This window comes from Nymphalis io, chromosome 19 (genome assembly GCF_905147045.1).
Source record: "Nymphalis io chromosome 19, ilAglIoxx1.1, whole genome shotgun sequence".
NCBI lineage: Eukaryota > Metazoa > Arthropoda > Insecta > Lepidoptera > Nymphalidae > Nymphalis > Nymphalis io.
Window position 1 is genome coordinate 6,293,425 of NC_065906.1, and position 15,361 is coordinate 6,308,785.

The 15,361-nt window shown below is 32.0% G+C and overlaps 1 protein-coding gene across 1 annotated transcript; it reads right to left on the reverse strand.

Moving 5' to 3' along the window:
• Positions 1 to 1,599: 1,599 nt before the first annotated feature.
• LOC126776175 (uncharacterized) lies at positions 1,600 to 15,135 on the reverse strand. Its single transcript, XM_050498476.1, has 13 exons — positions 14,887 to 15,135; positions 14,646 to 14,715; positions 14,133 to 14,431; positions 11,049 to 11,187; positions 10,521 to 10,811; positions 9,382 to 9,437; positions 8,977 to 9,232; positions 8,382 to 8,530; positions 7,948 to 8,017; positions 7,437 to 7,731; positions 2,564 to 2,840; positions 2,139 to 2,208; positions 1,600 to 1,901 (listed from the first exon to the last, which is right to left on the reverse strand). The coding sequence occupies exons 1-13, from the start codon at positions 15,133 to 15,135 to the stop codon at positions 1,600 to 1,602; spliced, it is 2,523 nt and encodes an 840-aa protein (XP_050354433.1).
• Positions 15,136 to 15,361: the final 226 nt, after the last annotated feature.

A 15,361-nucleotide genomic window follows, 5' to 3' on the forward strand; every position in this document is an offset into this window, starting at 1 on the left:
ATATTTACGCTTTATTTTCATTCCTTATTTACCTTATGAAAATAGGTAGGTAGAAATAATAAAAACATGCGTAATTTCTTGACACATCTTGCCTTCCTAAGTCCCAGTTGGTTCTATTGGCTATCTGGACATCTGTTGGCATTCTGCAGTGTTTACATTTCATTTCTCGGAGCAACAAACGGCGTAGTCAGAAGGATGCGCGCGCAGAGATCGCAATTCTGATAGCTTTGAGCTCGTAATCGAGATCAACGAGCACATTTCGCACTGAAAAGTCGTTGTACCGCTCCTTACAACGGCTACATGTTAGGTTTTAAAAAACAACTGTTAACTTTGTAAATTTTGTAAGACTCGCTGAAGAACAAAGGAAATGATTTGGTGTTTATTGTAGTACAAAACGAATCTCTTTAAATTAAATTTTTTTAACAAATTACAATTACTTTAACGTAATTATATTATTAATTATTATATTTTTAATTGGGATATTTCTACTTTTTATTCGAACAAGAAATAAATGGTGAGTAAATTAAATTATATTTCTTGGTTTGACATATTCGAAATAAAGCGCTCTAATACTTTAATATTTAAAGCGGCTGTGTATTATTTTTAAAGGCATTGAATATTTAGTGACTCATTTTTCATCCAAGATTTCTTACTGTTTACGCCCGATATGAGTTCCACTGTAAATCAAGTTCACTATGTACAATTACGAAAAGTATTTTGAACATGATTTTTTTTTATATATAGCATTTAAAGTGCTTCATATATTACATTTAAAATTTATATTACTAATCGTAAGCCACCGTTGAAAAGCTGGAGGTTAGTTATTTTTTAAAGAAAACTGACGCTATATCACTTTTAACATAACTAACTTTGGACTCTTGCATTATTGTTGCAAATTCACAACATATTAGGTTATTCAATGAGCGATACATATTGTTAATAATAATAAATATACAATTTATGAAGACCGAATATTGTTCAGTTCAAAACACTCACCTCTCGCATGCCAGAGGGAACAATATATCCGGAAGCGAGTCCAAAACACAGAGGAACTAAAAGAACGGGACTGTTTCTCATTTTCCAGTATTACGAAAGGAACAGAAGCTAGAAATATGTCTGTTGCTTCGATATATAAGTCGTTTTAAGAATGTATTTCTTGGTAACGTCCCTTCGCTAATGACCGCAATAAAAGCGACATTGTATAGACAATAGCGAGAATAAAAAAATAGTATTGCAATAATATTGACAAATTATGAGTATAATTTTTGATTGTTATAGAAAATTAGGTGTTTTCTCACTTCCATTACTTAAATTGTACCGCTTTCAATTCAACACGTATCAAATGCTGTACTTAAGATATAGTTAAACAATTGTCATTTAATTATTGTGTTGACTTATTATTGACTTACAAAACTTATACGACTACAATTTACTAAATTAAAGTAATATTTTACGTTAGGCAATATTTAAATTACATTTTGAATAAGAAGTATTTAAAAAAATTATTTTTCTGTAAATCAAATCATTTATTACATATTTAATAAAATATGGTAATAACATAAAATTCACCCTCATCAAACATTTTTAATTTGTATTTACTTAGTAAATTCCTAGTATAGCTTTCGCTTCAAGCAAGACAATCTCTACGTCGATTCCATTTTCTTTTAAGATTGCAACTTCGTTCAGGAATGTCTCGTTCTCCCAAAGAGCGCTGTACAACTCATTCCATTCCTCAGTTTCGAAGCTTTCCATGGCGTGTCTGAATTGATCATCTTCAGCCAATTTCTGTTCATACAGAGCAGTCAATTTCGCCTGGGGGAATTCGTCGATACTGTCTTTGATAAAAGCTGACATATCGCGGCCGCTGACCATGTGACGAAGAGCTCTTCTTTGAACACCATCTATAAAAAACATATTTTCTTTTATCTATTCTGATAAGTATCATAGTATCATAGATAACTAAGATAAGTTCTCCATACGTTTACTATTCTTATTCTTTGAACTCCAGATAATTATTATTCGTATGTTTTTAGTTATAAATATAACAGTTCTTGGTTGTATATTTTTCTAACAGTTTATAAGATTTTTATCGTGTTATTTGTAGTTTAAGCAAAACCTTATATAACACGTATACTTACCAACAAAGCCATTGATAGCATCAATAAAGTAGTTAATGTCGATGTCATGGGTCTGGAGGAAATCCACAACCTGAAATAAAGGATATAGTTTTCTATAATGGGTACCAAATATGTTAGTATTCATAATTATAACTAGTGAACATTCCACTATTGCTCTATGAACAAAACAGCACCTGATGATAAGTGGTCACCACCGCTTATAGGCATTGGCGCTGTAAGAAATAATAACTATTCTTTACAACGTCAATGTAATACCGAATTTGTAAAAGTAATTACAATGACTCACAAAAACTTCGAACTAGAATACAGTAATACTTAATGCCGTTTAGCGGTAGAATTAGTAATGAGACAGTGGTACCCTAACAGACGAGCCTGTACAAAGTCGTGAAGGTCCTATGTTTTTATGAGTTAAAAAAAATACTTACGGCTTTAAATTCGGGTAAGTCTTCCATCTCGTAAACCAAATTCCTGAAATTTGGGGTAACCAGGTAATCTAGAGATTTTTGGAACTCTTCGAACTCCAAGTAGTGTTCCAGCAAGTGGTTAAGATCGTCAGTGACTTCATCTAAAATAACTTGCATGAAATCTTCAAAATGTTCATGGAACAGAACCCTTGATTGAGGGGCTGAAGAGCAGGCAGCTACCAGAGCCAGGAATACGAAAGCGACCTTCATCTTGTAAGGTGTTTTTGGCAGTGTCGATCTAATGAGAAATACTCCTTATATACTTTAAAAGATACTGATAGTGACACCGAGATATGATATCATGTACATGAGTGACACCAGATTTGGTTTTTCGCCCACTCTGACAAATCATGCAAGCAAAAATATAATCTCGTAATAAAAATACTTTAACAACTTAAGTTCGTAAAAAATACTTTTTATTTGATTGATATTAAAGTAAGCCGCCGCGAACGGCGTGATGCACATTAACGGGATTATGTTATCCCACGCATACGTGGAATACTCTTATTTGACTGATTCTCCAATAGCAAAATGAATCTGCAATTCTTTATCTATATTGTAAAACCGTATTTTTTAAGAACAACTATATGTTTGTGTAAAGACGCTTTTTTAATTTTATTTATACCTCGACTGACTTTTGTGTCCGTTTATTTTATAGTATAGGTAGTTAGATGAGCACATGAGCCACTTGATGGTAAGTAGACACCACCACCTATAGGCATTGGTGCCTTAAGAAATTTTGACCATTCCATACATCACCAATTTGCTACCAACCTTCGAAACTAAAATGTTATGATGACGCTGTAGTTGTGCACTGGTAAATATTGCTGTATGACAATAGAATATGTGATAAGTCGGTGGTACCTACCCAGACGAGGTTGCACAAAGCCCCACCACTAAGTAAATGCTATTGCCATTTTTCGAATAAAAAAAGCAAACATATATTATTTTTATTTGAGGGCGGAGGGTCCGTTAATTACGAAAATCAAATATGTTATACACTAGCTACCTGCCTGCGTACGGGTAAAATAAGGATTTTATTCCGTGCATTTTTTATCATGAAAGTATAAACATTTGCCAAATCGCTAATATTAGTAAAGTGCCAATATTATATATATATGTATACATACATATATGCATAAAGCGTTTTTCATGCGTTTATTTATTATTATATTCTTAGGTTCTGCCTACAGCTTCTACGTGTGAGTGGTGGCTCATCATATTGCTGACATTATGAGACAGACGTCTGGAAAAATGTGGCCCGTTATTTATTTATTTTTTATTATAAAACGTCACCACCACCCATAGACATTTACACTATAAAAATATTATATACTAATACGTCACTACTAATTTAAATGTAACTAAATTATTATGTCTATTGTGCCTGTAGATTTTAGCGATAAAATACGTATTGAACATGGTACATACGCAATCTTTGCGCCGGCTACTCCACCGCACGATCGGCCACCACAGTAATTTGTTTTTTATATCAATGGTAATATAGCTTTCTGTTATTGAAAGAATATTTAAAATCGGCTTAGTGGTTTTAGAGTCTATCTAGTACAAACAAACAACCAAAAAATTACATTTTACCTATTTGTAATGTTAGTATAAATATAGACACATAGCGTCACGGTAGCATGCGGAAGCGATCCCGTGGCGCTCCTCGTTAAGACGGAAAGGGTACCGCTGGTTTTTAGTGGGTATTCCGATGTTCGAGGCGCACTCGGCGCCTTGGACACCGGCGAGCCCCACATACCCCTCCACTGTTCCCGTGGGGGAAACGCGTAATGCGTTTTTGCAGCGTTAAAAAAAAAAGATATATACGCATAGATCTACATATTATATAACTAGTGCTTGGCCCGTGGCTTGTCCCGCGTCATAATCGAAGATGCAGTTTAACGGGATAAAAATGCACAAATTAGTTAATTATGTCATATTTTAGCTATGATAAAGTATAAAAAAATAACTAATACTTACAACAAACACAACTTTCATATTAATGATATTAGAACTGTTATTATTCTAGTAATTAAAAATAAATGGATATACTGAATCATTGTAATGCTTCCTTATGGAAACTAATCTAACCTAACATGGTATAATTATGTTAGGTGTAGTATTTCCATTAGCTAGGAAAACGATATTTTTGGAATGATATACACGTGAACATAGTACATAATATAGTTGCCCACGGGTTAAGCTCCTTAAGAAGCGGCAAGTAATAGAAAAAAAGTACAACCCTTCTTATCTAATGAAACTATAATAAAATAAAGATAAAACTAAACAATTTAATGCTAACTTTTTTTTTATAGATTAGGAAGGCGGACGAGCATATGGACCACCTGATGGTAAATGGTCACCAACAACTATAGATATTGGCATTGTAAGAAATGTTAATCATCGCTTACATCACCAATGCGCCACCAACCTTTGGAACTAAGATATTATGCCCCTTGTGCCTGTAATTACACTTGCTCACGCACCCTTCAAACCGGAACACAACAATACCAAGTACTGCTGTTTTGCGGTAGAACATCTGAGGAGTCGGTGGTACCTACCCAGACCAGCTTTACTTTACTTTACTTATTATACCCTACTCACACAGGCACAAGGGACATAATAACTTAACTTTATTATACCCTAAAACTAAGCAATATTATAGTAACCTTAAGAGAAAAAGTAATCTATACTAATATTATAAAGCTAAAGAGTTTGTTTGGTTGAACGCGCTAATCTCAGAAACCACTGGTTCGAATTGAAAAATTATTATAGTGTTGGATAGCCCATTTATCGAGGAAAGCTGTAGGATTCCTAACATCACGTTAGGACCAGTGAAAAATGTTGGAAATAAACCGAAAAAATATATTCCTTTTGAGAGCTTCCGTTGCTTTCGCTGCGTATACGGTATACGTAACGCAAAAATGGAATTGTTCCTCTTAAAAAGTTCTAAAAAAAAGTCCGGGTAGCGTACGTCTTTCTATCTTTAAGAGTTTACTCACTATAACCTTTTTTATGGTAATCAAATTAGTTCTAAAATAAAGCATTATTTGCAAAGTCGTTTTTATAATAATAAATAAGGTATTAATTGTTATGAAAGATATAGAGATGAGATCATAGAATTTTTTTTAGTACTTTTTATAGTTTTGACATTTTTAATAGGTAGTTGAGTAGATTTTATGAGAATACTTATTCTTAAATATATTTTTTACAGTTTCTTAATAACTTTGTATGTTAACGTTTATAGCTTAGATAGATATTTCGTTTCGTCGTCGCATAGATTTTCTTCTCATGGTTAATAATAAGTTCTTATTTTTTAAACAGACACTTTTTTCAGTTTTAAAAGGATACAATTTCCTGTGAAAGTATCGTTTGCAATGTAAATAAATAAAGAACAGGGACAGACATTCAAGTATGTCGAAATAGAGTTAAGGGAATACTGTTTACTCATGGCCAATTGTATGTTGCCTAATCTAGATCCGGATGCGGCGAAAATTATATACCCCACGAAAATAAAACTAAACTGAAATACTATAAGTCTGCTCTTAGTTATTTCTTTAAGCTATACACAGTTGAAGCCGCGGGCACAACTAGTAATCTATAAAATTCAAAACGCGAATGCTAATATGTATGGCAGAAGGTCACTCTACTCCGGAAAATCTGGACACAGTGATTTAGATATTGACGTATTTAGCACAAACATACGTACGTTTTTAAAACTTAAGATAGATTCAACCGATTTTGATGAAATAAAGACTAAACGGAATCTTGAAATACTTCTTATAATAATTCAGTTGTTTCAATTTGTAATATTTAGCTGTTTCAAAAATTAGCCCGAACAGACAGACATACATAGAAAAATATATTGTTTTGGTTTTGGCAACTCGAAAATACATTCACTTTAAAAGAGGCAGTTATTTTGAAATCACAGACAGACACTTAAACTGTATTTATTTGTAAAGACAATATAGCGAGAATAAACTATCACTCGTTTTCTCAGTATACAATAAAAAATACTCACACATATTTAATCGGTCAATTAAACCATTTAAGAAATATATTATTAGGGCTCAAAATTCAATTTAACCAATCACACTCACACAAACACACGTACACTCAAATACTTACACACATACAATCACTTATACACTCAGTAACACAAATAACAGTGTAACTGCATTGCCGCACTCACCCACAACATAGTCTGTGTCGCCTAATTGAATTGTAGTGTTTTTTTAACTCATTATTATTGTGTTACATTTAAATTTTATTTTTCAAAACTGTGTGTTGCTACTTCTGTTAACTATCATTAGGTTTGCATAATTCAATGGAAAACAGTATTTGACTCTATTGTCTGTATTTTGTATTTTTAATGTCAACATATTTTGTATCATGCTGTTGTTTTCCTTAAATAAATAAATAAATAATATTAATAATGTTACAATAATATTGACAAATTTTGAGTAAAATTTTTGAACTGTTATAGAAAATTTGTTATTTTTTAGTTTCGTCCTTGAAAGGATTATATTAAACTCCTTTTATTTCAATACGTATTAAGGTTGTCGGTCAAAACGTATTTTTGTAGTACAATATTAATCAATTATTGTGTTGGCTAATTATTACTTAAAGTATTAAAATTAATTAAATTAAAGTAAAATTTTACGTTAGGCAATATTTAAATTGCATATTGAATAAGACGTATTTAAAATAAAACATGTTTCTGATAAACTTGCAAATAATTTATTACATATTAATTAATACATATTTATTCATTATAATTATTAATAACAAAAAACACATCACACATTTTTAATTTGTATTTACTTAATAAATTCCTAGTATAGCTTTCGCTTCAAGCAAGACAATCTCTACGTCGATTCCATTTTCTTTTAAGATTGCAACTTCGTTCAGGAATGTCTCGTTCTCCCAAAGAGCGCTGTACAACTCATTCCATTCCTCGGTTTCAAAGCTTTCCATGGCGTGTCTAAATTGATCATCTTCAGCCAATTTCTGTTCATACAGAGCAGTCAATTTCGCCTGGGGGAATTCGTCGATACAGTCTTTAATAAAAGCTGACATATCCCGGCCGCTGACCATGTGACGAAGAGTTCTTTTTTGAAAACCATCTATAAAAAAATATTTTCTTTTATCTATTTTGATGTCTTATTTGATAAGTAAGATAAGTTCCCTATTCCTTTTTATTCTTTAAACTCCAGATAATAATTCGTATATTTTTAGCTATAAATATAACAATTCTTGATGGTTTATTTTTCTAACAAAGTTTATAAGTTTTTTGTCGTGTTCTTTGTAGTTTAAGCAAAATCTTTTTTTATATCACTTACCTACAAAAGCGTTGACAGAGTCAATAAAGTAGTTAATGTCGATGTCATGGGTCTCGAGGAAATCCACAACCTGGAATAAAAGATATTGATACTATAAGGTAAACGAACTATGTTAGTATTCATAATTATAACCAGTAAGCATTCCACTTTGCTGTATGAACTAAAAACGGCACCTGATGGAAATTAGTCGCAATTGTCCATGGGCATTGGCACTGTAAGAAATAATAACTATTCCTAACATCGTCAATGCGCCACCGACCTTTGGAACTTGTAATTACACTGACTCATAAAAATTTTAACAGGAATAGTGCTGTTTACCAGTAGAATGAGTAATGAGTGGGTGTTACCATATCAGACGAACTTGCACAAAGCCCTGTTAAAAACAAAAGTCTACATACAAAAGTGTTTTTTTATAACTACACGAAATTACTTACAGCTTTAAATTCGGGTAAGTCTTCCATCTCGTAAACTAAATTCCTGAATTTTGGGCTAACTAGGTAATCTATAGACATTTGGAACTCTTCGAACTCCAAATAGTGTTCCGCCAAGTGATTAATATCATCAGCAGCTTCATCTAAAATAACTTTTATGAAATCCTCAAAATGTTCATGGAACACACCCCTTGGTTTAGGGGCTGAGTAGCAGACAGCTACCAGAGCCAGGAATGCGATAGTGACCTTCATCTTGTAAGATGTTTTTTTTTAGTGTTGATCTAATGAGAAATACTCCTTATATACTTTAAATGATGCTGATAGTGACAACGAGATATGATATCGTATACGTGAGTGATACCCGATTCAGTTTTTCGCTCACTCTGACGAATCATGCATACCAATGTTCTAAATCCGTCTTTTTTCTAAGAAATGACAACATACGGTTGTTTCAAGACGCTTTTTTAGTTAATACTTTTTATATCTTATAATAGTGTGTACATTTGTGGGGTTCTTATTGCGGACGTCCGAGAAAGAGGATAACTCGGAGTACAGAACAATCTTGGTAGCGTCCTGCGTCCTCCACCTGAGCACTTACCACTACTACACACACTACTACGTCCCTTTGATGCCGTTTTGCCGCGAATTGCAGGCGTTATCTCCGCAACCATCCTCGTCTCCGTCTCCATATTGCAGTCGGAATTAAAAATGGCGAGACCACCATAAGACCATTTTCGGCCAATAAAGGCGTCGGAAGACAACTCAGTGTCACTGTCCATCGCCGACAACAAACAAAGACAGCAAACAACGACAACAAACAACAACAATAAAAAAACAACAACAGAAAAATAAATCTATAAAATACCCATTGCCAATCAACAATAGCAATCGACAATGAAAATCAAAGTCCATATACAAATATATCGCGACAGAAAAACAAAAACCAATAAACAAAGCGAGGCTAGTCGTAAAAAACATTCAAGGAGCATTGGTAACGCAATACACGTGTTCGAACGTCCGAGCGGTACGATGGCTCGAGCGCGATCAGTCTATTTACACCTAAGACAAGAAAATGTCTAATTGTCTTAAATGCGGACAATTATTTTCATTTATTGTAACTTTTGAGAAGATGGTGTTCATTTGAAATGAATTATACAAAGGCATCAGCTATTTTAATATGAAATTTTAAAAACTGATGATTCCGTTTAAAACCAGGCAAGCAATCACTGAATTGCGTATTGTAGTGGAATAAGCTCCAAACTTTCTCCTCAAAAGGAGCGGAGGCCTTAGCCCAGCTGTGGGATAGTAGCTACCTACTGCTACTTTTCTGCTATACAAATCGGGATACTAAATTAAAAAAAACATTTTTGTTTAAAATAAAACTACGACAGAATTAAAAATTCAAAAAAAGTGATTACAATAAAAATATGAATATAATATAATATGAATTAATTTGTTAATATTTCTAAAGTTCCGTTAGATATAAATTTAAAAAAAGAGCCAGAAATTTAAAATTCTAAAATATTTTCTGGAATATACCTACAACGTGAAAATTAATGATTTATGTATTTGACAATAAAAAATGTTAAATTTTTATTAAAAAGTGCCACTTATTTTAACGTAATAGTATTTACATAAAAATTATAATAATAACCTTGCTTGCTTGATGTGAAAAACCTATTAATGTTTGTTTCTATTTATAATATATTATTAAAAAACAATTAAAGTTTTTATAACTACTAAAATATATTCTCTTGTATACTACGCTATAATCTTTTGTAGCAAGAGGTTACCTTAAAAATAAATTAATGAATCGGCTTTTTATATTTTAAACAATGTATTATTCTTATTATTACTAATGAATCTTGAATAAATAAATAAATTATTGATTTTTTAATTTAGGAAATTTACATTTCTTTTCAAAAAACACACGATTGCTTATATTCTGTTCCATTGATTTTTCACCACAATCGGGACAATAGTGCAAAAATGATCGAGGCGACTATTATTTTCACTTCCAAATTCCTAATCTACTGATTTATTTTTAATTAATCTTTCTATTGTTTCGTCGCCATTATTACTAAAACCATTTGATAATTTTTTTATTATTATTTGTCAAATACATTCCTTTATTTGGATTACCTATTGCATCAATTATTTTCCCTCCAGAGTAAGCCAATTTATAAGGATTTTTATTAGACATTTGTATTATACGTTGTTGTACGAACATGTCACGAAAATGATTGACTTCAGGTTTTGAGGTAACTTTATTCGCCTTAGGTTTGATATAAGAAACCAAATATTTTCGTTGTCTTTTAGAATTACTCCTACCATTATTATTATTAAAACCATTCATTGTTTTGACATCGTATTGATTTTCTGATTCAGTTAATCTTAAACTGGTGTCACCTTTGTCGGTGTTTGTTATTCCAACTGAAAATTGACGGCGGAATTCGTCAAAATCGTTATTTCTATTTAGTGAATAAGATGCACGTGTTTTGTTATCATTATTACGTTTAGGCATCGCATTGACAACAAAATGCTTTCGCAAGGGTTGTCCTGTTCTTGGCTTTATAAAGATGAATGATCTTTCATTAACGTTAACATCCTTCTTAGGGGTGTTTTTATATAAATCTTCTTCTAACTTATTGATTATATTATTTTCAGTACATAGAGTTGTAGGTGATCTAAATATCCTTGCAACAGTATCCTTAGATTTACTATTAGTTGCAATTTCCATCTTAGTATCTCTGGTTCTGATATCGCCGTTACGTATCAAATGTATATTATTTAAGTCATCGATGAATAACTGAAAAATAAATATTCGTATATTTTTCGACAAACTGACGTCATATCGCTCTTAAAAAAATAAACGCTATCTTGCGCTATGCTTACAAAACCAACATATTAGAATACAAAATACTATTAGTACATAATTTATAAAGTCCTAATATTGTAAAGTTCAAAACACTTGCCTCTCGTAATACAGAAGGAACAATAAATCCGGATGTGAGTCCAATGCACAGAGGAACTAAAACAAGGAGAACGTTTCTCATTTTCTAGTATTATGAAACGAACAGAAACTAGTAATATGGCTGTTGTACCGATATAAGTTGTTGTAAGAGTGTATTTCTTGGTAACGATCCTTCGCTAATGACCACAATAGATATCAAACTAATGAAAGCGATATTGTTATGGTATAGACAATAGTGAGATTAAATAAACAAAAAACAAATAACTAACTAACAATATAAATAAGTAAAAGTGAAGTTTCAATTGTTGTACAAATCACTGGTGTTAGTTATTTTGTAAAATTTGTTGCACAATAAATACTTAATTGCGAATTAAATGGATTTCAATCTTATGGCTAAAAAATTTACTTTAATGAAAAGGTATATTCTTTAAGCGTTTGAGTAAATCCAGACATCGATGCATAATATAATAATTGCTGAAATTCGACTAATATAGAAGAAAGCTGTCAGTGAAATGAAGTATTAATAATAATAATTGAAAATTGTTTATTTTGTGACAAAATTCAAACTAAAGACTCAATTAAGAGAGTTGGTTCCTCCTGTCTGGCCTTGGCCAGTCTAGGTACGGACCTCGAGGTTGCTCCCTTTACCCGGGCTATTCCTCGCCGACAGGTTTACCTGCCGCGCCTTTTCATTTTGGCCCGAAGGGCCAGGGTCTCAATGACCCAGTGGCTGTTGTCGATGTTAGTGTTTGGTTTGTCTTCTCCGGGTAGTTGCAATGCTGTGGAGCACGCACTATTGTCCGCTCTTCCGAACATTATTCGCGCAAGATGGCGGACGAACTACTCCACGGTGGGCGTCAGACTCAGATAATCTCAACATCTATTTAGTTTTACTTTAAGATCGTGGCTTTGCCTGAAAGATCTCGAAACGCACTTAATTTTTGTAAAACAAAAGTCGGTGTCCCTCTGTAAAGTATCGTCTTATTTTGTTTAGCGGACAATTATTAAAAACATGCTTATTGTTCCAACTCAGCTAATTAAAAAATTGGATCTATTTATATATCTAAAGATTTTCACATTATATGAAATTCTGATAATCGCGCATAATGTTTGTTTTATTTCATCTATCCTAATCTGAGAATCAGTAAAGTAAATATCAAAATTTAAATTGTGGTATATTCTCCATCTCATTAACCATATCCTGGGTGTTAAAGAAATTAAGATAAACAAGAGCAGTCTGGAACTCTGCAAACTCAGATATTTTCCTGGCCGATTTTATCATCGGCAGCAATTCGCATCGAAGACTAGACTGTGCAGTATACACGGAGATATTATAGCAATCAGGTGCACTAGCTTCCCCAAATCTCATGATACGATTAGCGGACAATCCGAAACGTCAGCGCAGTTCGAACAAATAAAAAGTGTCAAAGTACTTACACTTAATAATGACTAAACCAGAAAAAATGTTTAAAATATTATTCTTCAAAATATAGATTATTTTCAATTAAATATATGTTATTACTTCAATATAGAAGTTCGTAAGTAATAATTCTTTATAAATAGATACCTGAACGAGTAGCACCAACGGCGCATTACAGATTTAGAGATCATTAAAGCGTATTTACCACTCATACTAATTTAGATACATTCAATGTACTATTTGCGTTTCCCTTGTCTTAAAAGTCTTCTCAACACTGATAACATAGTAATATCGTCAATGGTCTAGTAGCTCGTGCTGCAGACCATGATTTAAAGTTATGCCGTATTTTTTTTGACGATTGAATATTACTGATAACCTCCTGACCGCTAATTAAACTAAAATAAATCGCTTATTTAACCAAAATTTATTTCCGAAACACTGATTCGCAAATAATAGATTAGTTAACGATTTTAATCAAATTTAGCTATCGAAAAAATTGTGTAATACGTATACAGTAACAGCCTGTGAATGTCACACTTCTGGGCTAAGGCCTCTTCTCCTCAAAAAGAGATACAAATACAGAGCACTTAGCCCAGCAGTGGGACATTCACAGGCAACAACCAAGCGAAAATGCCTATTTAAAATAAATAAATAAAAACAATGTTTTATTATATATATGCATATGTAGCATATAAATTCAATACATATATATATATATATTAATTTTTTTTCAAACTTACGCCACGGTTTTGTGTGACGTAGACCTAGGTTATGTGTCCTGGGATTTTTAAGTTACGGTTATGATCGTAACTTAAAAATCATTTTTGGTAAAGGTTTATTTATTAGCTTAATACGGTCTGTTTTTTAATTTCCCTGTAAGATATTGAGAATCAAATATTGCTTAGACTTTAATATTTTAAATTTTCAATATTATGTTCAACAAATGTCGAATGTTAGTAAAATGATAATTTTGTTCAAACATCTAACCATAAATGAAATTCATTTTAAAATGTTAAAACTTTCTATTCTCTTGTAGATCCCGTAATATCCCGTAAATAAGACGAACAAAACAGAAAATAGGAAAAATAACACAAACATTTAAAATTATATATATTTATGCAGATATTTTAAAAATGTTTATAAATAATAATACTAATTAAGTATTTTTTTTTACAATTAATAGGCCAGCGTTTGACCGTTGACTTGCCTGATGTTAAGCATCGACACGGTCTAAGATGTAGCACGCTTGCATATAAGAAACCTGTTTACTCTGGATTTGAATACAACATTGTACCTATCAGAAAATACGGACAGAAGTATATGGTTGTTCAACCGTATTTCTAACTGGCACCTTTTTTTAATTGAGTCCTAAAATAGCCTTGTATTCATATAAAATAAGCTCAACATCGACTCCATTTTCTTTAAGGGTTGCGACTTCGTTCAGGAATGTCTCGTTCTCCCAGAGAGCGCTGTACACTTCATCCCATTCCTCGGTTTCGAAGCTTTCCATGGCGCGTCTGAATTCGTCATCTTCGGCGAACTTCTCTTCATACAGTGCAATTAGTTTAGTCTTAGGGTAAGTTTCTATACAGTCTTTAATAAAAGAAGACATATCACGGCCACTGACCTCGTGACGGAGATTACCTCTTTCTACATTTTCTAAAAATAAAACATATTATATATATATCCTTAAATCAGACTTCTTAAAATCTTAAAATACTTAACATAATAGTATATAAAAAATTAAAGTATCAATCAATTCTACAGCTTATAATGATCATTACCATTTACAAAAAACGTATAATTTTTTTTTTAATGAAATAAACACAGAGTTTAAATACAACAGTTAGACAAGTCACAAATATTCACTCACCAAAACCAGCGTTAAAAGCGTCAACAAAGTATTGCATATCAAGATCATTACTTTCTAGGAAATCTACGACCTGAAATAAATGGATTGGGTTTTTGAAAATATAAATTACCAATATTTAAAACTTATTATTTACAAGACAAAATATGATACCTAACTTTGCTTTCTAAGATAAATATATATGATAAGTTAAGTGTTTTTCTAATTTATTATGTATAAAAAATATTTTATTAAGATAACTCACGGCTTTAAATTCCGGTAAATCTTCCATTTCGTAAATCAATTTCTGAAAGTCTGTGCTGTCAATGTAGTTAAGAGTAGCACGGAACTCTTCAAATTCCAAGTAGTGAGAAATTAAGTGCTCTAACTCATGGCCAACTTCATCATTGATAACTGCCATAAAATCTTCATAGTGTTCATGGAACAGCTTCCTCGGTTGAGGAGCTGAATAGCTGAGGGCTACCAAAGCGAGGAATGTTAGAGCGACGTTCATTTTGCACGTGTGTGACGAAATTTAAAAAATAGCTCTTTTTAAGTAAAATCATATCGGACTGAGCCATGTTATCAGTCACATGAGTAACACATGTTGTATGTCTTCACTATTGATTTGTAAAAATATATAAAAAATATATTTTAAGTTAATTATTTATCTCTCTAGATAAATAATTAAATTAATTAATTATCTAGAGAGATAAATAATTAACTTAAAATATATTCTG